The 27,637-nt window shown below is 51.9% G+C and overlaps 1 protein-coding gene across 1 annotated transcript in view; it reads right to left on the reverse strand.

Moving 5' to 3' along the window:
- Nucleotides 1-27,637, reverse strand: part of LOC142906939 (RNA binding protein fox-1 homolog 2-like) — a 73,008-nt gene that overhangs the window by 19,038 nt on the left and 26,333 nt on the right. Inside the window, exons 2-8 of the mRNA XM_076055733.1 lie at nucleotides 25,530-25,802; nucleotides 23,906-23,959; nucleotides 10,332-10,424; nucleotides 7,742-7,805; nucleotides 6,827-7,073; nucleotides 4,679-4,718; nucleotides 4,168-4,235 (exon numbers count right to left, since the gene is read on the reverse strand). Of these exons, the coding sequence (XP_075911848.1) occupies nucleotides 4,168-4,235; nucleotides 4,679-4,718; nucleotides 6,827-7,073; nucleotides 7,742-7,805; nucleotides 10,332-10,424; nucleotides 23,906-23,959; nucleotides 25,530-25,802 (839 nt within the window). The remainder of the gene's footprint in view (nucleotides 1-4,167; nucleotides 4,236-4,678; nucleotides 4,719-6,826; nucleotides 7,074-7,741; nucleotides 7,806-10,331; nucleotides 10,425-23,905; nucleotides 23,960-25,529; nucleotides 25,803-27,637) is intronic.

Consider the following 27,637-nt stretch of genomic DNA (forward strand, 5'->3'; position numbering starts at 1 on the left):
TAGCCCCCTCGATCCGGCCAAACAAAAGCTGTTTCAGCATGCAGTGGCTAGGCATGCGGGCTACATGGCCCAGCCAACGCAGCCTTGCCTGCTGGAGGAACTCACCGATGGGACTTTGTCCAGATCTTTCAAGGATTTGTGAGCTCCTTACACAATCCAGCCTGGTTAACCGCAGGATGGATCGTAGGCAGGCCAGCATGAATGTTTCTAACTGGCGCAGATGTTCCATTAGGGGGTCCCCGTTTCAGCATAGCGAAGGGAGGACATGATTGTGGCCGAGAAGACCCGAAGCTTTGTGTGCAGCGACAGATCAGGTAGCTTCCACACAGCGTTACGCAGCTGATGAAAAGATAATGCCACTCGACTGATGTCGAGCGAGACCTCTGCTGTCAAACTGGAGCTGGTCATGAGCATACTGCCCAGGTATGGGAAACTCTCCACTCTCTCCACAATTGCCCCATCACCAATGGGGGGGGTTGAGGGGGTGGAGTGTTTGATGGCACAAAATACCCAGGCAGGTGCTTAGTTTTGGTGGGGCTGATGGTAAGGCCCCACCTCTTAGTGGCACACTCCAGATTCTGCAGCAGCACCTCCAACTCCTCCTCTGAGTGAGCAGCAATCACCACATCATCGGCATACGTAACATGGTTGACCAAGAGGGGGGCATCTCTCGACCGCACCAGGGCATCAATCAGCCTCCCATTGTATCTGTACCAGATAGCGAATCCTCCAGGACAGCCATGGAAGGTTTCTTGAACTACGCGGTCAAAAAGATGTTAAATAATGTTGGAGCCAGAGGACATCGCAGTCGCACTCTAGGTGAACAGGGAATGGCTCTGACTCTCAGACACGTAGCTTGACCCGGGACTGCCCACCATCATGAAATTAGGGACTCTGAAAGCAAGAAGAACAGCCCAGAGCCCAAGCGCACTGTATCATAGGCCTTGACCAGGGCAATAAATTGGAGATATAGGTCCTGTTGGAATTCTCTACACATCTGCTGTAGCAAACGGACAGAAAATATGGCATCGGTGCAGGACCACACTGGCCTGTTAACCACATTGGGGCTTCACAAGCCTCTCCTCGGCATGCCTGGCAAGGTGATGTTGAATAATCCTTGCCAGGACCTTACCCAGCACACTGAGGTGGGGGATGCCCCTGTAATTGTTACAGTCTGTGCAGTCCCCCTTCTTAAAGATCCTGGAGAACCCTTCCAGGGCATCCTTCCAATCATGGATAACCATTCCAGTGGTCCAGACTGTTATGATGTCATGTAGGGCATTCTGCACACAAATGCCACCATCCCTCAGCATTTTACTTGGGAGATCATCTCTGCCCAGCGGTTTTCCTAGTTTCAGACTGTGGATTGCGTTCCATACTTCCTCATCAGATAGCACTTCAGCCAGCCACTCACAACAGGGGGTGAGACTACTTCTTCCAATATTTGAGCCACGGCAAACTCAGGAGGGTCATCCCCACTTTGCCCGATGTTTGCTACGCTGAGGGATTTCCCCTTCCACAAGGCTTCACAGAAATGCTCAGCAAATCTGCAAACCTATTCCTGGGGGTCAGAGATCAGATCACCTTTTTCCCCCCACTAAGGATTGTGATAGGTGTGGCGCTTCAATTTACTTTTATGAAGTTAAATAGTGATTTGTCATCGTAGGCTACGGAGGCAGACTCCATCTACTCAGCAACCCGCGACCACCATCCATCCTTGCAGTGCCGCACGGCTCTCCCAACCTCTGAACGAAGGCTGCGGTAAGCTTCCTCATTCTCCGACGTGGGATGATGTAGACAGTGGGAATGAGCCTGTCACTTTTTCTCAGCCAGCCGGAACACCTCCTCCATCAGCCATGGTCTCTGTGGAGGTTTGGACCGTGCACCCAAAGCAGCCATTGCAGCTGCATGAGCCACAGTCCTAAACCTCACCCCATGTTCCCTCAGCATCAGGAGGAAGGGGGGGATGATGCCAACCCCAGATGCAAGCGATGTTTAAGTTCTCCCTTCCAACTTTCATCAGTTAGCTGAGACCAGGCCATTGTGGGTTTGAATGGGGTCCTAGATGGACACCCACCACCAGCGGGGGAAGAATTGCAGGCGCATCTTCCAGATGACAAGGTGATGGTTAGTAGGCAGATCAGCTCCACGGTAGGTCCTTGCATCCGCACTTCCATAACTATATAGTCCAGCAGATGTTTTTCGTGGACTCGGCGTACATCCATGATGTTGTGTTGATGCGCCGATGCTGGAACAGCGTGTTGGTAATGGGCTGAAAAGTCGTCTAGCAGCCTCCTACCGTTGTTATTTAGCTGATCTGGCCCATGCCTTCGAATCACCCCAGCCAAGGTGCCAGCATCATGACTAACTCGGGCATTAAAGTCACTCAACAGGATGACTCTATCCCGAGAAGCCACGTTAGCTCGCATCTGTGACAGGAGGTTCATGAAAGGCATCTGACTCATCAGCTTTGCCTGCATCCCTTCAATGATATTCATCTTCTGTGGGGGCATAAGCATACCACCCACCACTTATCTGGTTGATGGGAAGGCGAGCTCACAGTAGCCTGGGGCTTACAGCTTCCCACACTTCACCACCACGCTCCCACACCCCCTTCATTCTTTTGTCCAGAAGCAGTTCCACTCCCTGTTGTTTGGCAGTCTCCTGCCCCCGAGTGGAGGACTGTCCACCCCTCATGGACCTCCTGAATACCCCAGAGATCCAGGCGGTACTGGTCCAGTTCCCGACAGAGGAGTGGGCAGCCTTTCTTCCTCTGCAGAGAGTGTTTGAACATTCCACGTGGCCACCTGCAGTGGCTTTTTGCCATTTCTGGAGGAACCCCCAAGGTCACAGGTTCAGTCTCCTGGCTCCGTCAAACGGGATTTGGCCAGGAGCTTGTCATGGACGCCTGTTCCCCCAGGGCCTCCGACACAAGCTATGTTCTATATTTTTGCATGTGGTTCAGCGGTAGTTTAATTGAAGGTGGAGGGGGTTAAGAACCCCTCGTACCCACCCAGAACCCCCATTTGGCCGCTGTGGTGGCTACAAGCGCCATGAGGGGTATAGCCAATTGGGATTGGCCTTCCCTCCATGGCACTGCTCACATCCACCACGGCGTTGCCGTCTGGCACCACCGAGGAGGTAGGGGTTTGTTTTTACACATACCACACACACACACACAGGTACATACACACAGGTACACACCACACACACAGGTACACACCACACACACACAGGTACACACACACAACTGCCATTCGCCACTAAGTGGCGGTGACGTCACCACGACGCTTGTGCCAGGCCATGTGCACCTTGAGGCCACGTGACGTGTCGAACGCCCGCTGGCAGGAGGTCACGGGGCAGACCCAAGTGCCACGGTTCGACTAAAATGACTGAGATGGCTGGCTGATGCACCACCTGTGCCCCCTATTGTGCCAACTTGCTGTGCTTCAGCCAGCGGAGGAGCGTCGCTCCTCCGCCCTCCGTTGTTGTTGGAGGGTGACTGCCTCCAACTGCCCAGTAGCGTCCTTCATGAGCCTCCTCCACAGAGGCCGATCTTGACACCGCTGGTACCAGTCATCGGCAAGTCCACTCGGCTCCACGTCCCCCTGTACCACATCACTCCATCTCTTCTCTAGCCCGTGCCGCGCCCGTTTAGCCCCCTCGATCCGGCCAAACAAAAGCTGTTTCAGCATGCAGTGGCTGGGCATGCGGGCTACATGACCCAGCAAACGCAACCTTGCCTGCCGGAGGAGGAGCTCACCGATGGGAACTTGCCCAGATCTTTCAAGGATTTGTGAGCTCTTCACACAATCCAGCCTGGTTAAACCCAGGATGGATCGTAGGCAGGCTAGCCTAAATGTTTCTAACCGGCGCAGATGTTCCATTAGGGGGTCCCCGTTTCAGCATAGCGAAGGGAGCGAATGACCGTGGCCGAGAAGACCTGAAGCTTCCACACAGCGTTATGCAACCGATGAAAAGATATTGCCGCTCGACTGATTCGGAGTTAGACCTCTGCTGTTAAACTGGAGCCGGTCATAAGCACACTGCCCAGGTATGGGAAACTCTCCACTCTCCACAACTGCCCCATCACCGATGGGTACACACACACACAGGTACACACACACACACAGGTACACACACGTACACACAGAGGTGCACACTCACCTGTCACTGTAGGTAGCTGTGGCGGCGGCCGTAGCAGACTGAGCGTAACGGTATGCAGCATAGCCACCCTGTTAAACACGCACGAACGCACATCAATACACGCACATCAACACACGCACAAAGACAAAGATCCCCCATATAGTTTTATACAGACTGTTGGGGCAAGTGTTGTTGTGACGAGCACCGATGAACGCCGGCACTGTGGCACACGAGGGGGTGGGTGACCAGCACCATGCCCAGCCATCTTTGTCTCTCCCCAGTTGTGATGTTTACTGCACGCCACCGCATCATTTGAGGCTGAGTGGACCGAGGAGAAGTGGTCAAGGACCAGTTCGGATAATTGTCACCAGCGTTGGCCGCGAGCGGGAATCGAACTCGGGTCGCCGGGTTCGTGGTGCGGTGGGCTAAACACTACACTACAACGCACGTGTGGATGTTGAACGTCTTTCGCACCGCATGTAGCCAACCGTGCCAATCATGCGAGCGTATGTGTGTGTGTTTGTATACTCACGTAGAGGTCAGTTGTGTAGAAGTTTTCTGGATAGACCAACCTGGACACAAAGATTAATAACACATGCACAGATTAACACACACACACGACAAAGAAAGAAAGATCCCCCGTGCAACCTTAAATACTGTTGAGGCAAGTGCCGTAAGTGAGCAGCACCCATGAAGGCCATAACGGCACACGAGGGGGTGGGGTGGGCAGCACCACACCCAGCCGCCTTTGTCTCCATAGTGGCGATGTTTACGCACCGCGCCAGGTACTTTTTGGAGGCTGAGTCCACCTAGAGGAGGCCCAAGACCGTTTCAGATAATCGTCATTTGTATTGGCCGTGAGCTGGCATCGAACTCGGGTCACCGGGTTTGTAGCGCAGTGCGCCGACCACTACACTACCCATAAAACACACACAGAAACACACAGATACAACATCTGACAATGGTCACTAAGTGGCAGTGACTTCACCATGGCACCAGTGCCAGGCCAGGTGTACATTGAGGCCACGTGAAGTGTCAAACGCCCGCTGGAAGGAGGTCACGAGACAGACCCAGGTGCCATGGGTTAACCGACTGAGATGACTGGCCGATGCACCACCTGTGCCCCCTACTGTGCCAACTTGCTGTGTTTTAGTCACCGAGTCGACCTTGGGGTTCAGATATTCGTCACTGGTGTTGGCCATGAGCGGGAATCGAACTCGGGTCACCGGGTTAGTAGCGTCGCGCGCTAACTACTAACACTACCACTCCACATTCACACGCACACATGAACACACAGATGAACATACACGCACACTGTTTAAGACACACAAATTAACAACAAAAACAGACTGATATAAAACACACTTACAGATAATCAAGAAGATATACACCACCCAATATAGCTTTTTAAAACGATTAAACTTAACTAGATGTTAGTTTAATATGTAGGCTTTCGCGACCAATATTATTCATAATAAAGGTTTTTGGGTTAGATCACGTTATTTATGTGTCGAAACCCTCCACCACCCGGCACGGCCAATCAGCGAATTGCCCGATGATGCTGGATGTAATTACCAGCGAAACGTCGTATTCAAACTGTAAATGTTGTGGATTCACTCTTCAACACACCGGTGGGCTAAAGTAGTGAACTATTTGTCTTTTGTCAAAGTGACACTTTATTTTACTGATTGGCCGTGTCGGGTGGTGGAGGGTTTCGACACATTTATAAATAACGCGATCTAACCCAAAAACCTTTATCATGATTAACTAGATGTTAACTACCTCGCCTGGTATACAGGATGTCGTGGGCTCGATCCCGACCCTGACACCTGTATATTTGAAGTCTGCGTCTCTCTCTCTGTGGTCGTGTGGATTTTTCTCCGGGTCCTCCGGTTTTTCCCTCCACATTTAAAATCATGCATCGAGATAATTTAGATAATTATTTACCTTCTGTAAAAGTCCACGTGATAAGCCACTTCGTTGAGCCATCATTTGTGGCCAAGTCGTGGCCACCCATCCACACATGCAACCCACCCACCTCACCAACCCGCTCACCAACCCTCTAACACACCCTCTCAACCACCCCACCCATCCACTCACCCACCCACTCATCCACCCACTAACCCAACCACCCCTCTCACCCTCTCACCCACTAACCCACTTCACCCTCTCCCTCACCGACCCACCATCCCACCAACCAACCCAACCACCCACCCAACGCTCACATCCACCAACCCCACCCATCTCACCCACCCACCCCTCCCTCTCACCCACCCACGCCTCCCTCTCACCCACCCACCCCTCTCACCGACCCACCCACCCTTTCATCCACCAACCGACCCTCTCACCCACTCACCCTCTCAAACAACCACAGAGGAACCCACCAATCCTTTCACCTACCCACTCTCTCACTCACTCACCCACCCACCCCTCTAACCAGCCCCCCCACCCCTCTCACCCGATAACCCACCCAGCCCTCTCATCCACCAACCCACTCTCTAACCCAACCACCCTATCACCCTCTCACCTAACCACCCCTCTCACCCACCCACTCGGCCACCCACTCGGCCACCCACTCGGCCACCCACTCGGCCACCCACCCGGCCACCCACCCGGCCACCCACCCGGCCACCCACCCAACCACTCACCCACTCACCAACCCAACCACTCACCCACTCACCCAGCGTACGAGGGGATGGCTGCGAGCGACGAGACGGCAGCTCGCAGGACCGGCCGCGAAGCAGCGGCCGCCGCAGCCGCCGCGGCCGCAGCTGCCGCTGAGGAGGAGGAGCGAGAACCACGGAAGGCTCCAGCTCCCCCACGCAGCCCAGCCGACACCACCCCGGCGCCCATGTAGGGGATGCCCAACGCATATAGCTCAGGGGCACTCACCGGGGCGCCCAGCACGTGGGGAGCCAACTTCCAGCCTGGGTACAGAGTAAATGGTGGAGCGGTTTACCGTGGTGTTTACTACACACACGCACGCACGTGGGGAGCCAGCTTCCAGCCTGGGTACAGAGTAGTGCGGTGGAGAGGTTTACCGTGGCGTTTACCATACACACAGTGGGGCCCAGCTTCCAGCTTAACCACAGCGAATAGAATGCAGAGTTTACCATGGTATTTACCGTACAGGAGGCCCAGCTTCGTGTACAGAGTATACCGTAGAGAGAGGTATACCATGGTATTTAACACGCATGCACACAGGGGGTCTAGCTTCCAGCCTGGGTACAGGAATAGACCGTGTCCCCGTGTCTTCCAGTCTCCCCCCCGTGAGACTCCCCGTGTGTCCCCCCCGCATGTCTCTCCCAGTGTCTTACCCCGTCTCCACCCCGCGTGTCTCCCCACGTGTCTCTCCATGAGTCTCCCTGTCTCTCCCTGCATGTCTCCCCCCGTGTGTCTCTCCATAAGTCTCCCTGTGTCTCCCCCGTGTGTCTCCCTCCGTGTGTCCCCCCACCCCTTGTCCCCCACCGTCTCTCCCTCCGTATGTCTCCTAATGCGTCTCCCCGTGTCCGCTTGTCGCCCCGTGTCTCCAAGTGTCTCCCCCCGCTAGCCCCGTGTCTCCCCGTGGATCTCCCCGTGTCTCCGTGCGTCTCACCGTTTGCTGCGTATGAGACTCCTGGCTTCTTTCCTGTCTGAACCCGTGCAGTTGCATTGTTCACCTGGGCGGGGGAGGGGGAAGGAGGGTCAGAATAGTGAAGTATGGTCATTTGGGAGCAAGACCCTCGTATACCCTTCAAAACTATAATACATTTTTTTTTTATTTTACCAGGCTTAAGGTCCACTAAGCTGCAATATGTAGTAGCTCTGTTTCAGAAGCGACCTGCCCATCACAAACGGTAGGTCAACGACGTGATCACTATCATCGTCGCGTGGAAAGGCATAGCAGAATCCTAAATAACTCTCAAAGCGCGTTCAATCTAAATGTGGAGGGGCAAAAAACCCGGGGGACCCGGAGAATAAAAATCCACGTGGCCACGGCGAGAGAGAGACGCAAACTCCCAATTTTCAGCCGGCGTCAGGTTCAGGATGGACCTCCTGTAGGTGTGGTTCGGGGTCTAAACCATATTTAACAGCAAGGCTGTACTTATAATATATATTGGGGGGGGGGGGACACATCCTCCCAAAATATTGAAATATGCTCAAAATGTCCCCCCCAATATATTGCTATAAAAATAATAATTTCTATGCTATGTAAAAAAAAAAATTGCTAAAACTTGGCCACAATATCTGGTCTTGTCTTCATATAAATCAATGCATAGATTTCTGTTTATGTGATTGTGGTTATGGTTGTAGTTTATTATTCCCTAATCTCTGCCATTACATAAAATGAAACAAAAGGTAAAAAAGAAAAAAACGGAGCAATGTAATACAATACACTATTAGACATTGTAAAAAAAAAAAAAGTCCATCCTATGTGTTAGTGAATTTTTTAATATTTTAGGCAGGAAATGGCAGGAAATTCGTTTTCAAATTTATATTTTTTTCTGGGGGGGGACCCCCTGGAAGATTTGGTCCCCCCCAATGTTGACTCCGTGGCTATGGCCTAGTTTAACAGACTGTAGGAGCAAGTGATGCAAGTCGCGAATAGCAGCGCCTATGAAGACAGCCACGCCTGACCACCTTTGTCTCCCCCAGTGGCGATGTTCACTACACACCACGTGACCAGGTACTCATTTGAGGCCGAGTCCACCTCAGGGAGGCTCACGACCAAATTCAGATAATCGCCATCACCGGCGTTCGTGGTGGCCTTGAGCAGGCAATCGAACTCGGGGTCTCTGATGAGTTCGACAAGCGGACACGGGGAGACAGACGGGGGACAAGGGGGGTGGGGGGGTGGAGACACGGGGGGAGACACAAAGGGGGAGACACATGGGGTGGAGACATGAGACACGGGGGGAGAAATGGGGGGAGACACACGGGGGGAGACAGGGGGAGACGTGAGAAACGGGAGGAGACACGGGGGGAGACACAGAGAGACTCATGAGAGACAGGGGGGGAGACATGGAGGGAGACACACATGGGGAGACACAGAGAGACTCATGGAGAAACAGGGGGGGAGACACGGGGGGAGACACACGGGGGGAGACACGGGGGGAGACATGGAGGGAGACACACATGGGGAGACACAGAGAGACTCATGGAGACACACGGGGGGAGACAAGGGGGGAGAGACACACATGGGGAGACACACGGGGGGAGACAGAGAGACTCATGGAGAGACGGGGGGAGACACAGATGGGGAGACACACGGGGGGAGACACAGAGAGACTCATGGAGAGACAGGGGGGGGAGACACGGGGGTAGACATGGGGGGAGACACGGGGGGAGACACAGAGAGACTCATGGAGAGACAGGGGGGGAGACACGGGGGGAGACACAAAGAGACAGGGGGGAGCCACGGGGGGAGACACGGGGGGAGAACTCGGGGTCTCTGATGGGTTCGTAAGCGCGCCGTAGTGCTAACCGCTGCGCCACCGCTCCCCGTACCCATTTTAACACAGGCACGCCCACTTCCAAACGGCCATGCCCACCCAGCAACTAGCTCTTCCCACAAAGTGAACGTAATGGTCTATGGTGTGACGGGGTGTATATGGCGGTGTGATGGTGTGACAGTGTGACATGATGTGACATGTGACGGTGTGACGTGATATGTGATGGTGTGACATAATATGATGGTGTGACGTGGTGTGTGATGGTGTGACGTGGTGTGTGATGGTGTGATGTGGTGTGTGATGGTGTGACGTGGTGTATGGTGTGATGTGGTGTGTGATGTAGTGCCACGTGACAGGGTGTGACGTGGAATGTTATGGTGTGTGATGGTGTGACGTTGTGTGCGATGGTGTGACGTGGCCGTGTGATGGTGTGACGTGGTCGTGTGATGGTGTGACGTGGTCGTGTGATGGCGTGACGTGGTCGTGTGATGTGGTCGTGTGATGGTTTGACGTGGTGTGTGATGGTGTGACATGGTGTGATGATGTGACATAGTATGTGATGGTGTGTGTTTTGATATGACGTCGTGTGATGGTGTAACCTGGTGTGTGGTAATCTGATGGTGTGAAGTGGTGTGTGATGGTGTGATGTGGTCGTGTGATGGTTTGACGCGGTGTGATGGTGTGACGTGGTGGTGTGACGTGGTCGTGTGACGTGGTGTGTGATGGTGTGCCACGTGACAGGGTGTGACGCACCTCGATCTTCCGTCCTTCCACAAGGCTGCCCTGGAGGCTCTCCCTTGCTCGCTCTGCGTCACAACTCTTCTCAAACGTCACAAACCCAAACCCCTATATACACAACACGCCGCGCATCATACCACACCATGTCACATCACACCACAGCACACGTCATACCACACAACCGAACACCACACACCACACGTCACACCACACCATGTCACACCACACCATGACACACCACGCGGCACATGTCATACCACACAACCGAACACCACACGCCACGCGTCACACCACACCACGTCACACCACACCATGACACCACAGCACATGTCATACCACACAACCGAACACCACACACCACACGTCACACATCACACCACACCATGACACCCCACACGACACAAACCAGGGACACATCACGACACACCACACCCCACGCATCACACCACACGACACAAACCAGGGACACAGCACACCAGAAAGCACACATTACACGTGGCTCAGGAGAGTCGTGTCGTGTGCGGTGATGCTGTGTGTATGACGTGCTGAGATGTATCAGGATCTGCTGTATGGGTGTTGTAATAGCTTGCTTGTCCTGCACTCTGTGTTATGCTGTGGTATGAGTGTTGTGCTGAGTGTGGTGTGACTGTGTTGTACTGTGTATGACTATGCTTGGTGCTGAGTTTGGTGTGACTATATTGTGATGCGTGTGGTGTAAGTGTTGTGCTGTATGTGCTGTAACAGTGTTGTGCTGTGTGTGCGTGTTGTGCTGTGTGTGGTGTAACTGTGTTGTGCTGAGTTTGGTGTGACTGTGTTGTGCTGAGTTTGGTGTGACTGTGTGGTGCTGTGTGTGGGTGTGCGTGTTGTGCTGTGTGTGGTCTAACAGTGTTGTGCTGTGTGTGGTGTAACAGTGTTGTGCTGTGTGTGCGTGTTGTGCTGTGTGTGGGTGTGCGTGTTGTGCTGTGTGTGGTGTGACTGTCTATGCTGAATGTGGTGTGACTGTGTTGTGCTGTGTGTGCGTGTTGTGCTTTGTGTGGGTGTGCGTGTTGTGCTGTGTGTGGTATTGTATATGACTGTTTTTTGTGCTGAGCTTGGTGTGACTGTGTGTTGTGCCGAGTGTGGGTGTTGTGCTGAGTTTGGTGTGACTGTGTGTTGTGCTGTGTGTGGGTGTGCATGTTTTGATGCTGTGTGTTGTGATGCTCCGTATGTTGTGATTTGTTGCGTATGTTGTGATGCTGGGTGATATGCTGCGATGTGTATGATACTGTGGATTGTGATGAGTGAGGGATTCTGTGTGGTGTTATATTGGTTGTGCTTTGTGTTGTGATGATGCTGAGAAAAGTGTTGTGGCATTATATAGTGTCTATGCTGCTGTGTGCATTATGCTGTATTAAGCTGTGTGGTGATGATGTGTGCATGCTGCTGCGTGTATGACGCTGCGTGTATGACGCTGCATGTATGATGATGTGCATATGCTGCTGTGTGCATGATGCTGTGTGCATGATGCTGTGTGCATGATGCTGTGTGCATTATGCTGTGTGCATGATGGTGCGTGAATGATGCTCTGTGCATGATGCTGTGTGCATGATGCTGTGTATATGCTGCTGTGTGAATAAGGCTGAGTGTATGCTGCTGTGCGTATGATAATTTCTGTGTGCTGCTGTGCACATGTGTGTATGTTGCGGTGTGCGTGATGCTGTATGAGGCTGTGTTGTGGTGCTGTGTGCATGATGCTGTGTGTATGTTGTGATGTACATGATCCTGCATTGTGATGCTGTGTGTATGCTGCTGTGTGCATGAGGCTATGTGTATGCTGCTGTATGAGGCGGTGCTGTGTGCATGTTGTTATGTACATGATGCTGCATTGTGATGCTGTGGGTATGCTGCTGTGTGCATGCTGCTATGCGCACGATACTGTAATGATGCTGTATTATTCTGTGTTTATGCTGTGTTCATGATTGCTGTGTGCATGCTTCTTTGTGCATGATGTGTGCATAATGCTCTCTGATGCTGCGTTTATGCTGTGTTGTGCCGCGCTGTGCATGATGCTGCGTATTTGATGCTCTATGAATGATGCTGTATGCTGCTCTATTTGTGTGCGTGTGCTGCTGCTTTGTGGGAGTTTGTTGTGACGTGTTGCGCTGCTCTATGAATGTATTACGCTGTGTGTATGATGCCGAGTATGGGGTGATACTGTTCGTATGCTCTGCTTGTTGACCTGCTATACGTGTCTCGTGATGCTCCTGTCTATGATGCTGCATCTTGTAAGGCTAAGTATGTTGTGTGTGTATTGTGACGCTGTGTGTATGATGCTACGTGGATGCTGTGTGTTATGCTGCTCTGGTTAATGCTGTTGTGTGCTGTGATGACGTCTGTTGTGCTGGCCTGTGTATGTGTTGAGTTGCTCTGTACGTATGCTGTGATGTGTATCGTGTAGCTCTGTGTGTATGCTGTGTTGTCCTGCTTTGTGTTGTGCTATGTGTATGCTGCGTGTGGTGCTGCTGTGTGTATGCTGTATGTTGTGCTACTCTGTGTGTGTGCTGTGTGTTGTGCTGCTGTGCGTTGTTCTTCTCTATGTGTATGCTGTGTGTAAGCTGTATGTTGTGCTGCTGTGCGTCATGCGGTGTGTATGCCATTCTGCCATGCGTTGTGCTGCTCTGTGCGTATGCTGTGTGCTGTGCTGCGTGCATTGTGTGACGCTGGGCGCCGACACCGTTAAGGACGCGTCGCTCATGCACAAAAAAACACAAATCCCCCCCCACATGACTCCAAAACCAACCAATCACGTGCAAGTGTGCACACCACATGACCAGCGCCCAGCCAATGAGCAGACAAGAGAGCACCGGGCAAAAAACCAGCCAATCAGAAAGACGAGCAATGCAGGTGGTTACACGTGCGTGGGGGGGGAAAGAGGGGGGGCGGGAGGGGGGGTGACACAACATGACACATGACGTCTCTACGGTGATGTCACAACGGTGATGTCACAAAGGCTGACGTCACAAAATGATGAACCCGGCATGCAGCACAACAGGGTATGGAGGACGCACGCACCACACACACACCACACACAGACACGCGGGGACACGCAGAGAAACGGGGACACAGAGAGACGCAGAGACATGCACAGATACGCACAAACAATCAGAGATGTGGGTACACTCGGAGACACAGAAGCACGCACAGGGACACTCAGAGACAAAGGGACATGGAGACAGACACATGATTATACAAACACACGGTAACCCAGACACACGGAGATACAGGAACACGCTGACACAGATACACGGTGATACCGAGACACAGGGACAGCGTGGCAAAGGCACACGGTGACACAGGGGACACGTTGACACAGAGACACAGACACATAGTGACACGGGGATATGGACACCACACGGTGACACACAAGGGGCATGAAGAGGCAGAGGGATCACAGGAACACAAGGAGTCAAATCACGGCCCAGATCCGCGTCTCGGGCTGCGCCACCGATCACAAAGGGGGGGACACCGTGCAGCAATCGTCACAAGCAGCAGCAGCATGCAGGGGGCTTGGTGGGGGTTGGGGTGTTCCTCCCCTCCTCACTCCCCCCCCATCCGGAATCACTCCCTTCGTATCGTCACTGCCTCGTCCTCCTCCTCAATCTCCTCTTCCCCCTACTCATCACCAGTTCCACCATCAGTGTCTCTGAATCATTCATTAAACACCTTTTCCCGTCACCTGCGATGCTATACATTCTTGCTTGACCAAAATTACAGCCTCTACACAATCCCAAAGCCTTTTTTTGTATTTTCCCATACTCATCGCCGGTGGCTCCACCACCCTTCCCTCTCCCCCCTACCCCTCTCCTCACTCCCCCCAATCTCTCCCTCTCGCCCCTACTTCCTCATTCTCCCCCCACATCCCTCAGTCACGGCCTCCGCCTCACTAGGAGCGAGGGTGAAGGACACTGCGATTCCATCTCGTTTTTGGTGACGAGGAGTAGGAGGGAGGGATGGGGGTTGCTGAGTGATCCACGGGTGAGGGGTAAGGAGTGGTGGGTGAGGAGTGAGGTGAGGCAGGGAGAAGGGAGTGAGTGAGTCAGGGTTAGAAATGCCAGGGGGGCCCCCAATGACACCTCGTGCACAAAACAACGACAATCAGCCCCAGCCCACAGCAGCGCCCCACAGCCACAACTTCCCCACCGCCTCCCCCTCCTTTACCTGGCCTGGCACACACACACGGGGAGCCCCGAGGGGGGACGTGGGGGGGAGAGGGGGCGGCGGTGGGGGTTGGGGGGGGGATATTGTCTAAAGGGGGATCTGAAAGGGATAGGCGTCGATAGGGGTAGGGGGGGGGGTAAAGGGACAGGGTAGGGTGGGGGCGATTTGTGTGTCGTTGAGTCCCACGATCTGTCGGGAGAGATCAGAGTGTCACAAGGGGGGCGAGAGCCTCTGCCGGGAGAGGGATTTAGTTTGTGAGAGGATACTCCTGCGGGGGAGGGGGGAGGGTGGGGAGGGGGACTAGGTCCTGCAGAGGCTAGGTCCTGTAGGCCTAGGTATGCAAGCCTAGGTATGCAGGCCTAGGTATGCAGGCCCAGGTTCTGCAGGCCTAGGTCTGCAGGCCTAGGTATGCAGGCCCAGGTTCTGCAGGCCAAGGTCTGCAGGGCCAGGTATGCAGGCCTAGGTATGCAGGCCCAGGTCCTGCAGGGCTAGGTCTGTAGGCCCAGGTTCTGCAGGTCCAGGTTCTGCAGGCCTAGGTCTGTAGGCCTAGGTCTGTAGGCCCAGGTCCTGCAGGGCTAGGTCTGCAGGCCCAGGTTCTGCAGGCCTAGGTCTGTAGGCCTAGGTCTGTAGGCCCAGGTCTGTAGGCCCAGGTTCTGGAGAGCTAGGTCTGCAGGCCTAGGTTTTGCAGGCCTAGGTCTGTAGGCCTAGGTCTGTAGGCCCAGGTTCTGCAGAGACAGGTCTGCAGGCCCAGGTTCTGCAGGCCCAGGTCTGCAGGGTCAGGTCCTGTAAGCCTAGGTCTACAGGTCCAAGTCCTGCGGGGGCTAAGTCCTGTAGGCCTAGGTATGCAGGCCTAGATCTGCAGGCCCAGGTTCTGCAGGCCTAGGTCTGTAGGCCTAGGTCTGTAGGCCCAGGTTCTGCAGAGCTAGGTCTGCAGGCCTAGGTTCTGCAGGCCTAGGTCTGTAGGCCTAGGTCTGTAGGCCCAGGTTCTGCAGAGACAGGTCTGCAGGCCCAGGTTCTGCAGGCCCAGGTCTGCAGGGTCAGGTCCTGTAAGCCTAGGTCTACAGGTCCAAGTCCTGCGGGGGCTAAGTCCTGTAGGCCTAGGTATGCAGGCCTAGATCTGCAGGCCCAGGTTCTGCAGGGCTAGGTCTGCAGGCCCAGGTTCTGCAGGCCCAGGTCTGCAGGCCTAGGTCTGCAGGGCCAGGATCTGCAGGCCCAGGTCTACAGGGCTAGGTATGCAGGGCCAGGTTCTGCAGGTCCAGGTTCTGCAGGTCCAGGTTCTGCAGGCCCAGGCTCTGCAGGGCTAGGTATGCAGGCCTAGGTCTGCAGGCCTAAGTATGCAGGCCCAGGTCTGCAGGTCCAGATTATGCAGGTCCAGGTTCTGCAGGTCCAGGTCTGCAGGCCCAGGCTCTGCAGGGCTAGGTATGCAGGCCCAGGTCTGCAGGCCCAGGTCTGCAGGCCCAGGTCTGCAGGCCCAGGTCCTGCAGGGCTAGGTATGCAGGCCTAGGTCTGCAGGCCCAGGTCTGCAGGTCCAGGTTCTGCAGGTGCAGGTCCTGCAGGGCCAGGCTCTGCAGGGCTAGGTCTGCAGGCCTAAGTATGCAGGCCCAGGTCTGCAGGTCCAGGTTCTGCAGGCCCAGATTCTGCAGGGCTATCTTATGCAGGGCTAGGCTCTGCAGCCCATATCCTACGGGGCGAGGTTCTGCAGGGCTAGGTTCTGTGGTGAAGATTCTGCAGGCCTATGCCTGCAGGCTAAGGTTCTGCAGGATTATGTCCTGGCGGGCTAGATTCCACAGGGCTATGTCTAGGTTCTGCAGAGCTAGGTTCTGCGGGCCTAAGTTAGACAGGGCTACGTTCTGCAGTCCCAGATCCTGCAGTGCTGCAGGGTTAAGTTCCGAGAGGCTAGATTCTGCAGGGCTAGATTCTCTGCAGGGCAAGGCTCTGCAGGGCTAGGTTCTGCAAACCCAGTTGCTGCAGGGCTAAGTTCTACATGGCTATGTTCTGTGGGGTTACATTCTGCAAGCTCAGGTTCTGCAGGGCTAGATTCTGCAGGCCTAGGTATGCAGGCTGAGGTTATATTCTGTGGGGTGAGGTTTCACAGGGCTACATCTAGGTCCTGCAGGGCTACATGACTCCAGCGGCTCTGAGTGAGGGGGATGGGGGTGGGTGAGGGGTGGGAGGGAGAGGTATAGCGCACGTGTGTTTGTGTGTGTGCGAGCACGCGTGTGTACACACATACATAAAACAACAAGGACAAAGATCGTCCCCCCTCCCCCACCCCCAAATGTGGCCTTTAACAGTTGCTCGTGCTCGACATTTTTGTCTGAAGGGTCACCTAAGACAAGAAAGGAACCGCAGTGCAGTTCTTCAGGAACTGATAATGGTTTTGCTTTTTACGCACGATGCCCAGCAGTTGCGTGCTGTGTGTCTGCGTTTCTCTGCGTGTGTGTGTGTGCATGTGTATGTATGCATCTTTAACGGTAGTGTGTAGTAGTGGTTCGCGCCACGCTACGAACCCGGCGACCCAAGTTCGATTCCTGCTCACGGCCAACACAAGTGACGATTATCTGAACCGGTCCTGGGCCTCCTAGGTCGACTCAGCCTCAAATGAGTACCCGTGGTGTGTAAACATCGCCGCTGGGGAGACCAAGGTGGCTGGCGTGGTGCTGGCCACCCATCCCTCTTGTGTGCCACAGTGCCGGCCTTCATAGGTGCTCGCTAACATCACTTACCCCAACACTCTGTCAAGGCTATACAGGGGGGTCTTTGTCTATGTATCTGGATATTTTTTTTTTACATGTGGCTTTCCTGGGCCTGATAAGATAACATCCTGTCACGATTATGAGTTCTTTCTCATCGTGTACCAGATTCGATTGCTCGCGGACACGCGTCGGTCGGCCATATTTCTGAACATGCCAGATCACGCCACATTAGACAGGAATGATAGCGGCGCTCTCTCTCCGTTTTCAGGTGCCAAGGGCTTCCATTGTGTGCAGCGAAGAGGGTTTCTTACAACCACCCATTAACAGATGGCAGCGCGAGCGGCTGAATAAAACGCCAAAACACTCATGCATGGGTGAGATCCAAAGCGGATTAAGTTTGCTCCAAAAACCCATTTGTCGTTCCCGAGCAGCTTAAGACTGCTAAAGGCATCCAACCTCTTAAAGATACATGGAGTGGTTGCCCTGTGGCCACATCTGAATCAATGCGTGGTTGGTGCTTGCTGCACTCATTCAATTCTCTGCTTCCGTTTCCTTAAATCAATGGGCCCCTCCCTTCTCTATATTGCAGACGTGGGCATTTTCCACCCCCGAACCCCCCCCCCCCCAAGGGCCAAACGATCAATCGATTTCAAATAGAAATTGCAATTTGATATGTTTTATACTTTTACGTGACTTTACCGAATAGAACCAAAGAGTATGGATCCTTGTAGTCACGAAAGCTTCAAATCTAGAATAAATAATGCGATTAGTAAATCGCAAAAGCTGCGATTTTTTGTGATTTGAAAAGTCCTATTACTTGCTTATTGGAATTGTTTTATTTTTTATTATTTTAAATTTATTTATTTAGCTTAACAATTGTCCTGTTTGATTGTGCTATTTAAATATTTTTTTCAAAATAAATACATGTTGGAAGCAATTAATCTTTTAAGTTCTCATCCTTGCATTAGAATATTTCGAGCAGTTCATGTTGATGCTATCATGTGGTAATGCTCCATCACATGTTTTAAATCTATTACACCGTGAATATTGAACTGAAGCTTGACTTAAAAAAAATGTAATCGCAAATCAAATCGCAATCGCAATATCTGTCAGAAAAGCCGCAATTAGATAATTTCTCCAAATTGTTCAGCCCTACCCCCCTCCTCCTCGTTCAGCCTCCACCTCTTCCTCTATATATACCCCACCCCTTCCTCATTATGTCACGCCCCTTCTATTTACGCCCCACCCCTTCATATTCAAGCCCCGCCCCTTCCTCTTTAGCCCCTGCCCCTTACGACGGTCACGAAAATCGCCCTCCCATAGAGCTGCGATAAGAATCAGAACAAGAACACAGTGGTGGCCCCTTGGTTAACGATATTAATTGGTTACACGAAAAACCATAGTTTTATTGAAATTATCATTAATTAAATATAAGAAATTACACGTTAAAGGGCTATAGGAAGTCGACACCTTTTTATACCATAAAAAGCATCGTTTGTAATATTTAAACACGCAAGTTTAATAAAGGAATGTTATACGATTGTATTAAGTATTTAAAAGATCTGTTTCCATAAGCAAATCACCAGCAAACATTGAAAGGCTTAGCGGGGTCCATTTGCTCTCAAAACTGCTCATAAAAGCGGGCAGCTGAGATCTGCCGAATCTCTACACTTAGGAGCGCCCTCCGATTGGTGCCGAAATTGGTGCGGTCCGTGTGACATATCGTACAAAAGAAAACCCGTACCATCAATCGAAAATGTATCGTCCATCGATAAATATCGTTTTAATCGAAGGCATGGCAAACTGAGGGACTCCCTGGAATATAAACGGGCCCAAGGTGTGCATGTGGTGTTTTTTCTTTCTTTCTTTCTCACGTGCCGGTCTCTAGAATGTCTCCCCAGTGGGGGTTGTGAATCGATTCGCTCCCACCGTTATTGGATCATTGTCTGGCCAGCCCAACTACAGCTGCTGGTGGGGGGGGGGGGGGAAGCGATACACCTACGAAGGCCGTCGCACAGTCACATCAGCGTGGCAGAACCAATTCACGTGCCAACCTTTGTCTACTCCCCCAATAGTGATGTTGTCAATGCAAAAAAATCACACACACACACGAGCTACTGGATGATCATTTCAGGCTGAGTCGACCTATAGGGAGAGGGCCCACCCACGACGGGTAGATATATTCACCGGCGGTTACGCACGCGCGTGTGTGTGTAGACACACGCACATCACACACACACACAGATGTACTCGTGCTGGTGGGTGCAATGTGTTGTGGCGTTGGTAGTGGTGGAGGTGGCTGTTGTGTTGGTTGCAGGTGGTGATTATATTTGTGGTTGCTGTGGTTGTAAAGGTTGCAGGTGGGGTGTTGCAGTGGAGGTGGTTGCACTTTGTGGCTGCAGCCGTGCTTGTGGTGGGTGGGTTATCGTGGTGGCGTTTACGCTGATGGTCGTGGTGGTTACGTCACTGCCACTTAGTGGCGAATGGCAGTTGTTGTTGTGTTGGTGATTGAGCCGATGATCGTTGTGGTGGCGGTTATTGGGTGGTGGTTGCTGCTCAAGTGTGGTGATGGTGGTGATTGTTTTCTAAAGTCATCGTCATTGTTGTTACGCCATGGAAAATTGCTGCTGCAGTCTCCCCCAAGTCACTCCTTCTGCCTGCTTCAATCCTCTCCAAGCGAACACTAGAGGGCGACGCATCACCACGTCTACTCACTGCCCATAGACTCAACACTACCCATAGACTCAACACTGTCCATAGGCCTGCACCATTGACTCTGCACCATAGACTCAACACTGCCCATAAACTCAACAGTGCAGCATAGATTCAACACTGCTACCCATTGACTCAACACTGTACCATAGAGTTAACACTGCATCATCGACTCAACACTGCCCCATAGACACAGCATGGGACCATAGACGTACCACTGCACCATAGGCTCAGGACTACCCATAACGCACACTACCCATAGACTCAACACTGCACCGTTGATGCAACACTCACCCAGACTCAACACTGCACCAGACTCAACACTGCCCATTGACTCAATACTGCACCATAGAGTCAGCACTGCCCATAGATTCAACACTACCCGTACTCAACACTGCACCATAGCATCAACAATGCACCATAGACTGAACAATGCACCAGATTCAGCACTTCACCACTGACTCAGCACTGCACCATAGACTCAACACTGCCCATACATCTTCTTGGTTCTTTCGGTAAAGTCACGTAGAATGGAAATAAAATAATACAAATAAAACATAAAATAAAATTCCACGACGTTTCGGCCACAACACAAGTAGCCTTCTTCAGGTGAATGAACAGGACTGTCCAGAAGACAGCGCTTGAGTGAACATTGCTAAGCATGGGTCGCGTCTTTTAAGCTGTGTGGGCAGAATTAACATATGAATTAGCATGTCACCCAGCACCACCACCGGATCGGAGGAGGCTGGCGGCTGGGCAGACAGAAAAGGAAGGTAAAAAAGCAGCCAAGGTGCGCTGCTCTGTCCTGTGTTGCATTGTAACTCTCCTATAAACTGGACTACTATACAGTACAATATTATACCTTCCAATCTAAACTACATGGTATAATATCATATCCATAGACAAAATTCCACCTTTGAATTATACAATGCGTTACTATACACTACCCTATACTTTAGACTATAAAGTATTAGACTTGTAACATTACACTGTATTATTCTATCAACCCTACTATATAGCACACTGCTGTATATTCACAATACAATAACGATACTATATATTGCCTTATTAATTATGTTAAACATTACAATGTTATACTATTATACCACATGCTATAAACCATACCATTGACCGACGTGTGAAAGGTATTAAGAGGCAGTGCCTGCGAATGGACTGCGGTCTGAAGGTCACCGTAAAATACAATCAATTAAGAACCGAAATGGTTTATAATATCTTTCCAATGGTTACTAAGCCAGAATCCATCTTCTTGGTTGAAATTGTCTCTATGTTTGTATATGTGGATGGCCTCGTGGTAGCCGGATGGCTTGCAGAGAACCTCCGTCTTGGAGAAGTCAATGTCATGTGAGCCCACTGAATTTTAACAGTGATCTGCCACGGCTGAGGAGTTAGTCCTACCGTGTTTCAAGTCTGATTTATGTTCACGAATGCGGTCCGAGATATGTCGTTTGGTTTCTCCAATGTAGCTGCTACCACAGAGGCAACTTAGTTTGTAAATGCCTGGGTACTGTATGTCTGGAACTACATCTTTTACAGATGGAACCAGATCACGGATTTATGTACTGTGTTGAATTGGACCTGGATCTTGTGTTTATTCAGGATTTTGGAGATCTTTTTGTGACCCCCCGCAATGTAGGGTAAGGTGATGGTTTTGAATGGCTCAAGAGGATCCTTCTTAATGGCTGGGGTGATGGCTTTGCGGATTGTATAGTCGGAGTAACCATTAGCCTTGAGAGCTTGGTGTACGTGCTTGAGTTCACTGGCAATGTGTTCCTGGTCGGAAATGCATTGGGCTCTATGGTATAGAGTCTTGATGAAGGAGTTCTTCTGGGATGGATGGTGGTGGGAATCCGGTTTTAATTAAGCAACCTTATGGGTAGCTTTACTTTAGACAGAGTGGCTCATTGAACCATCAGGTCTCCTTTTAATTAGTACATCCAAAAAGGGTAACTTGCCATCTTTTTCGACTTACATGGTAAATCTGATGGCTGGGTGTATGGAATTTATGTGGTCGACGAATTGGTCTAGAGCAGGGCGGCCATGTGGCCAGATGACAAAAGTGTCATCCATGTACCTCTTCCACAAGGTCGGGCGTAGAGTGGCAGTCTTGATGGCGTCAGTTTTAAATTTCTCCATGAACATGTTGGCTACCATCAGAGATAGGGGGAGCCCATTGGGGTGCCCTCAATTTGTTTGTAGAAAGTTCCATTCCAGGTGAAGTATGTGTTGGTTAAGCAGTGTCTCACCAGGGGGGGTACATCAATATGCAGTCCTTGATGAACCAAGTCTTCAATGATTGCGATGGTGTCAGGTACTGGAACTTTGGTGAATAAGGAAACCACATCAAAGCTGACAAGTAGGTCGTCTGGGGACAGGGAAATACCCTTGATTGTCGATACCAGGTGAGTAGAGTTTAGTACCGCAGAGGTGGTTTTTCCAGTGAAAGGTTGCAGGATATCAGACAGAAAACGAGCCAGTTTGTAGGTGGGGGAGTTGATAGTGGAGACGATGGGACGAAGGGGTGTATCTTCTTTATGTATCTTTGGAAGGCCATATAATCTTGGCGGTCTGGCCGCAGAAGGTTTCAACGAGAATTGTTTGGTTTGATCAATTAATGCTGTTGAATCAGAAATGAAACACGGTAGGACTAACTCCTCAGCCGTGGCAGATCACTGTTATAATTCAGTGGGCTCACATGACATTGACTTCTCCAAGACGGAGGTTCTCTGCAAGCCATCCGGCTACCATGAGAGATTAGTTCATGAGGCCATCCACATATACAAACACAGAGACAATTTCAACTGAGAAGATGGATTCTGGCTTAGTAACCATTGGAAAGATGTTATAAACCATTTTGGTTCTTAATTGATTGTATTTTACGGTGACCTTCAGACCGCAGTCCATTCGCTGGCACTGCCTGTTAATACCTTTTACACGTCGGTCAATGGTATGGTTTATAGCATGTGGTATAATAGTATAACATTGTAATGTTTAACATAATTCATAAGGCAATATATAGTATCATAATTGTATTGTGAATATACAGCAGTGTAGTATATAGTAGGGTTGATAGAATAAGACAGTGTAATGTTACAAGTCTAATACTTTATAGTCTAAAGTATAGGGTAGTGTACAGTAACGCATTGTATAATTCAAAGGTGGAATTTTGTCTATGGATATTATATTATACCATGTAGTTTAGATTGGAAGGTATAATATTGTACTGTATAGTAGTCCAGTTTATAGCAGAGTTACAACGCAACACAGGACAGAGCAGCGCACCTTGGCTGCTTTTTTACCTTCCTTTTCTGTCTGCCCAGCCGCCAGCCTCCTCCGATCCGGTGGTGGTGCTGGGTGACATGCTAATTCATATGTTAATTCTGCCCACACAGCTTAAAAGACGCGATTCATGCTTAGCAATGTTCAATCAAGCGCTGTCTTCTGGACAGTCCTGTTCATTCACCTGAAGAAGGCTACTTGTGTTGTGGCCGAAACGTCGTGAAAATTTCATTTTATTATGTTTTATTTTTATTATTTTATTTCCATTCTACGTGACTTTACCGAAAGAACCAAGAAGATGAATCCCTGCAGTCACGAAAGCTTTAAATCGAAACTCCCATACACTCAACATTGACCAGAGACAACACTGCCCATAGACTCAACACTGCACAATAGACTCAACACTGCCTTTAGACTCAACGCTGTTCATAGACTCAACACAGCACCAAACTCAACACTACCCATAGACTCAACACTTCACCATATAATCAACACTACCCATAGACTCACCACTGCCCATAGACTCAACACAGACACCATAAACTGTATGGTGTCTGTGTGGCTGTGCGGCTGTATAAGTGTGTGGGTGTGTGGCTGTGAGGCTGTGTGGTTGTGTGGCTGTGTGGTTGTGTGGTTGTGTGGCTGTGTGGCTGTGTGCTTGTGTGCTTGTTGTTGGGGGTTGCGTACCTTGGAGCCTCGTTCATTGAATATGATCTCCACATCAACGATCGCTCCGAAGCGCTGGTAGAGACAACACAGAGATCACGACACAGAGAGTGAGTGGGTAGTTGGGTGAGTGGGTAAGTGGGTGGGTGGTTGAGAAGGTGATTGAGTGGGTGGGTGAGTGAGTGGGTGTGTGAGTAAGTGGATGAGTCCGTGAGTGGTTGGGTGGGTGAGTGAGTGGTCGAGTGAGTGAATGGGGGAGTGGGTACTGAATGAGTGGGTGAGTGGGTGAGTTGGTTGGTGAGTGAGTGGGTGAGTGAGTGGGTAAGTGGGTGGGTGGTTGAGAAGGTGATTGAGTAGGTGGGTGAGTGAGTGTATAGGTGGGTGGGTGAGTGAGTGTATAGGTGGGTGGGTGAGTGAGTGATTGGGTGAGTGAGTGGGTGGGTGGGTGGATGGATGGATGGGTGAGTGAGTGAGTGAGTGGGCGAGTGAGTGAATGGGGGAGTGGGTACTGAATGAGTGGGTGAGTTGGTGAGTTAGTGGGTGAGTGAGTGAGTGGGTGAGTGGGTAAGTGGGTGGGTAGTTAAAAAGGTGATTGAGTGGGTGGGTGAGTGAGTGATTGGGTGGATGGATGGGTGGGTGAGTGAGTGAATGGGTCGGCGGGTGAGTGAGTTAATAGGTGGGTGGGTGAGTGGTTAGTGAGTGGTGGGTGAGTGAATGAGCGGGTGAGTGAGTGGGAGGGTGGGTGAGTGAATGAGCGGGTGCGTGGGAGGGTGACTGAGTGACTGGGTAGTTGGGTAGGCGAGTAAGTGGGTGGGTGGGTGAGTGGGTGGGCGAGTGAGTTGGTGACTGAGTTGGCGAGTGAATGAGTGGGTTAACGGGTGAGCGAGTGGGTGAGCGAGAGGGTGGCTGAGTGAGTGGGTGGTTAGGTAGGTGAGTGAGTGGGCGGATAAGTGAGTGGGTGAGTGGGTGGGTGTGTTGTGAGTGAGTGGATGAGTGTGTTGGTGAGTGTGTTGTTGAGTGTATTGGTAAGTGTTTTGGTGAGTGTGTTGGTGAATGGTTGAGTGAGTGGGTGCGTGAGTGAGTGGGAGGGTGGGTGAGTGAGTGGGTGAGTGAGTGAGTAGGTGGGTGAGTGAGTAGGTGAGTGAGTGTGTTGGTGAGTGTGTTGGTGAGTGAGCGTGTTGGTGAGTGAGCATGTTGGTGAGTGAACGTGTTGGTGAGTGAGCGTGTTGGTGAGTGAGCATGTTGGTGAGTGAGCGTGCTGGTGAGTGAGCGTGTTGGTGAGTGAGCGTGTTTGTGAGTGTGTTGGTGAGTGTGCTGGTGAGTGTGTTGGTGAGTGAGTGTGTTGGTGAGTGTGTTGGTGAGTGAGTGTGTTGGTGAGTGTGTTGGTGAGTGAGTGTGTTGGTGAGTGTGCTGGTGAGTGTGTTGGTGAGTGAGCGTGTTGGTGAGGGAGCGTGTTGGTGAGTGAGCGTGTTGGTGAGTGAGCGTGTTGGTGAGTGTGTTGGTGAGTGAGTGTGTTGGTGAGTGTGCTGGTGAGTGTGTTGGTGAGTGAGCGTGTTGGTGAGTGAGCGTGTTGGTGAGTGAGCGTGTTGGTGAGTGAGCGTGTTGGTGAGTGTGTTGGTGAGCGTATGAGCTGTGCCTAGCTCACCGTGAAGAGGGCCCGCAGGTCGTGCTCACGGTAGCGGAAGGGGATGTTGGAGACGTGGAGCCTCTTGGGAGTGGCGGACGACAAGGAGGAGGAGCACGAGGTGGAGGAGGTGGTGGACGACGGAGGGGTGGGGGCCCCTGGGGGGGTGGGGCTGGCGGGGGGCGGGGGGGGAGGAGGCAGGGGTGGGGGTGTTGGGGGGGGTGCCACAGCTACCCCACCGCCACCAGAATCCCCCGGAGACTCATCCATGGTCCGGGGCACAGCGCCCTCCGCCTGATATACGTGGGAGTGGGAGGGGAGGGTGAGAGACACGGGGGGGGGGGGGGGGGAGAGGGGGGGGAGATTGGGAGGGAGATGGGTGGACAAGGTGGGGGGGGTGGAGACACAGGGCTAGTGATTAGGGAGGTAGTTAATGAAACTAATGATTTGCATCAGGAGTAGGGTTGGTGCATCGCTGTGATGACGTCTTTGAGTCTATGAATCTCTGTGTGAGTTTATGGGTCTCTGTGTGAGTCTATGGGTCTCTGTGTGAGTCTATGGGTCTCTGTGTGAGTCTATGGGTCTCTGTGTGAGTCTATGGGTCTCTGCGTGAGTCTATGGGTCTCTGCGTGAGTCTATGGGTCTCTGCGCGAGTCTATGGGTCTCTGCGCGAGTCTATGGGTCTCTGCGTTAGTCTATGGGTCTCTGCGTTAGTCTATGGGTCTCTGCGTTAGTCTATGGGGCTCTGCGCGAGCGTTGCCGTTTGAGCTCACGGCCACCAACACACACAGTTTCAGCGAATATTCGAACCGGTCCTGGGCCTTCCCGAGGTCGACTCAGCCTCAAATGTTTACCTGGTGCTGTACGTGTAGTAAACATCGCACCTGGAGGTAGACTAAGGTGCCGAGGTTTACCACACCACCACTCCAGGTACTCATATGAGGCCGAGTCGACCTCGGGAAGGAGGCCCTAGACATGGTTCGAACGTTCTCAGATATTCAACTGAGTGAGGAATCGAACTCAGGTCACCAGGTTCACAGTGCAACGCGCTAACAGCTACACTACCACAAAGACAAAGATACCCCCGTATAACCTCTAACAGACTGTCGGGGCAAGTGCTGTTAGTAGCAATTAGCAGCACCTACTATACTATTTTATTTGGCCAGGTGTAAGGACTCCACTGAGCACTGTAGCTCTTCTCCTGAAGCGACCTGACCACCACAAATGATAGCTCAACGAAAGTGGCTTCAGCATCACGTGCAAATCCATAGCAGCGGCCAAATTACTCTGAACGCACAGCGACGTTGATTCTTAATATGGAGGAGAGAGCAAAATGCGACCACCATGGGGAGAGAGACAGGGCAAACTCCACATGTACAGCAGGCATCGCCAGGGTCAGGATCGAACCCATGACCCTCCTGCATACCAGGCGAGGGACTTAACATCTCCCTAGCCACCTTGGTGATCCCAATGAAGGCCGGCACGGAGCAAAAGGGGATGGGTGGCCCAGCACTACTCCGTAGTCCCGATATTTACAACGCACCACACCCAGGTTCTCAATTGAGGCTGAGTCGACCTAGGGGAGGCCCAGGACCAGTTCAGATAATCGTCGCTGGCGTTGGTGGCCGTGAGCGGGAATCGAACTCGGGTCGCCCGGGTTCGTAAGACAGCGCTAACAGCTGCACTGCCACAAAGCTCCCCCGTGTATCCTTTAACAGACTGCTGGGGGGGTAAGTGCCATTAGCGAGTAGATGCAGCATTGAAGGCCGGCACCGTGGAACACGAGGGCATGGATGGCCAGCACCACGCCTGGCCGTCTTTGTCTCCCCCAGTGTTGATGTTTACTATACACACTGCACCAGGTACTCATTTGAGGCTTAGTCGACCTAGGGGGCAGGCCCAGGACCAGTTCAGATAATCGTCAGCTGGCGTTGGTGGCCATTCAGCGGGAATCGAGCTCAGGTCTCTTGCCTGGTTCACAGCACATCACAGTGCTAACCAATGCGCCACCACTCTCCCACGTGCGCACACACATCCATAAACTCGTGAACACAAAAACACAACCGCAAAGGTACCCCATATAGCCTCGGTTAGAAAGCGAGTAGCAGCAGCGCCTATGAAGGCCGGCA

Source organism: Petromyzon marinus, chromosome 72, assembly GCF_048934315.1.
Source record: "Petromyzon marinus isolate PM22_M1 ecotype Great Lakes invasive population chromosome 72, UKy_Petmar_22M1.pri1.0, whole genome shotgun sequence".
Taxonomy (NCBI): domain Eukaryota; kingdom Metazoa; phylum Chordata; class Hyperoartia; order Petromyzontiformes; family Petromyzontidae; genus Petromyzon; species Petromyzon marinus.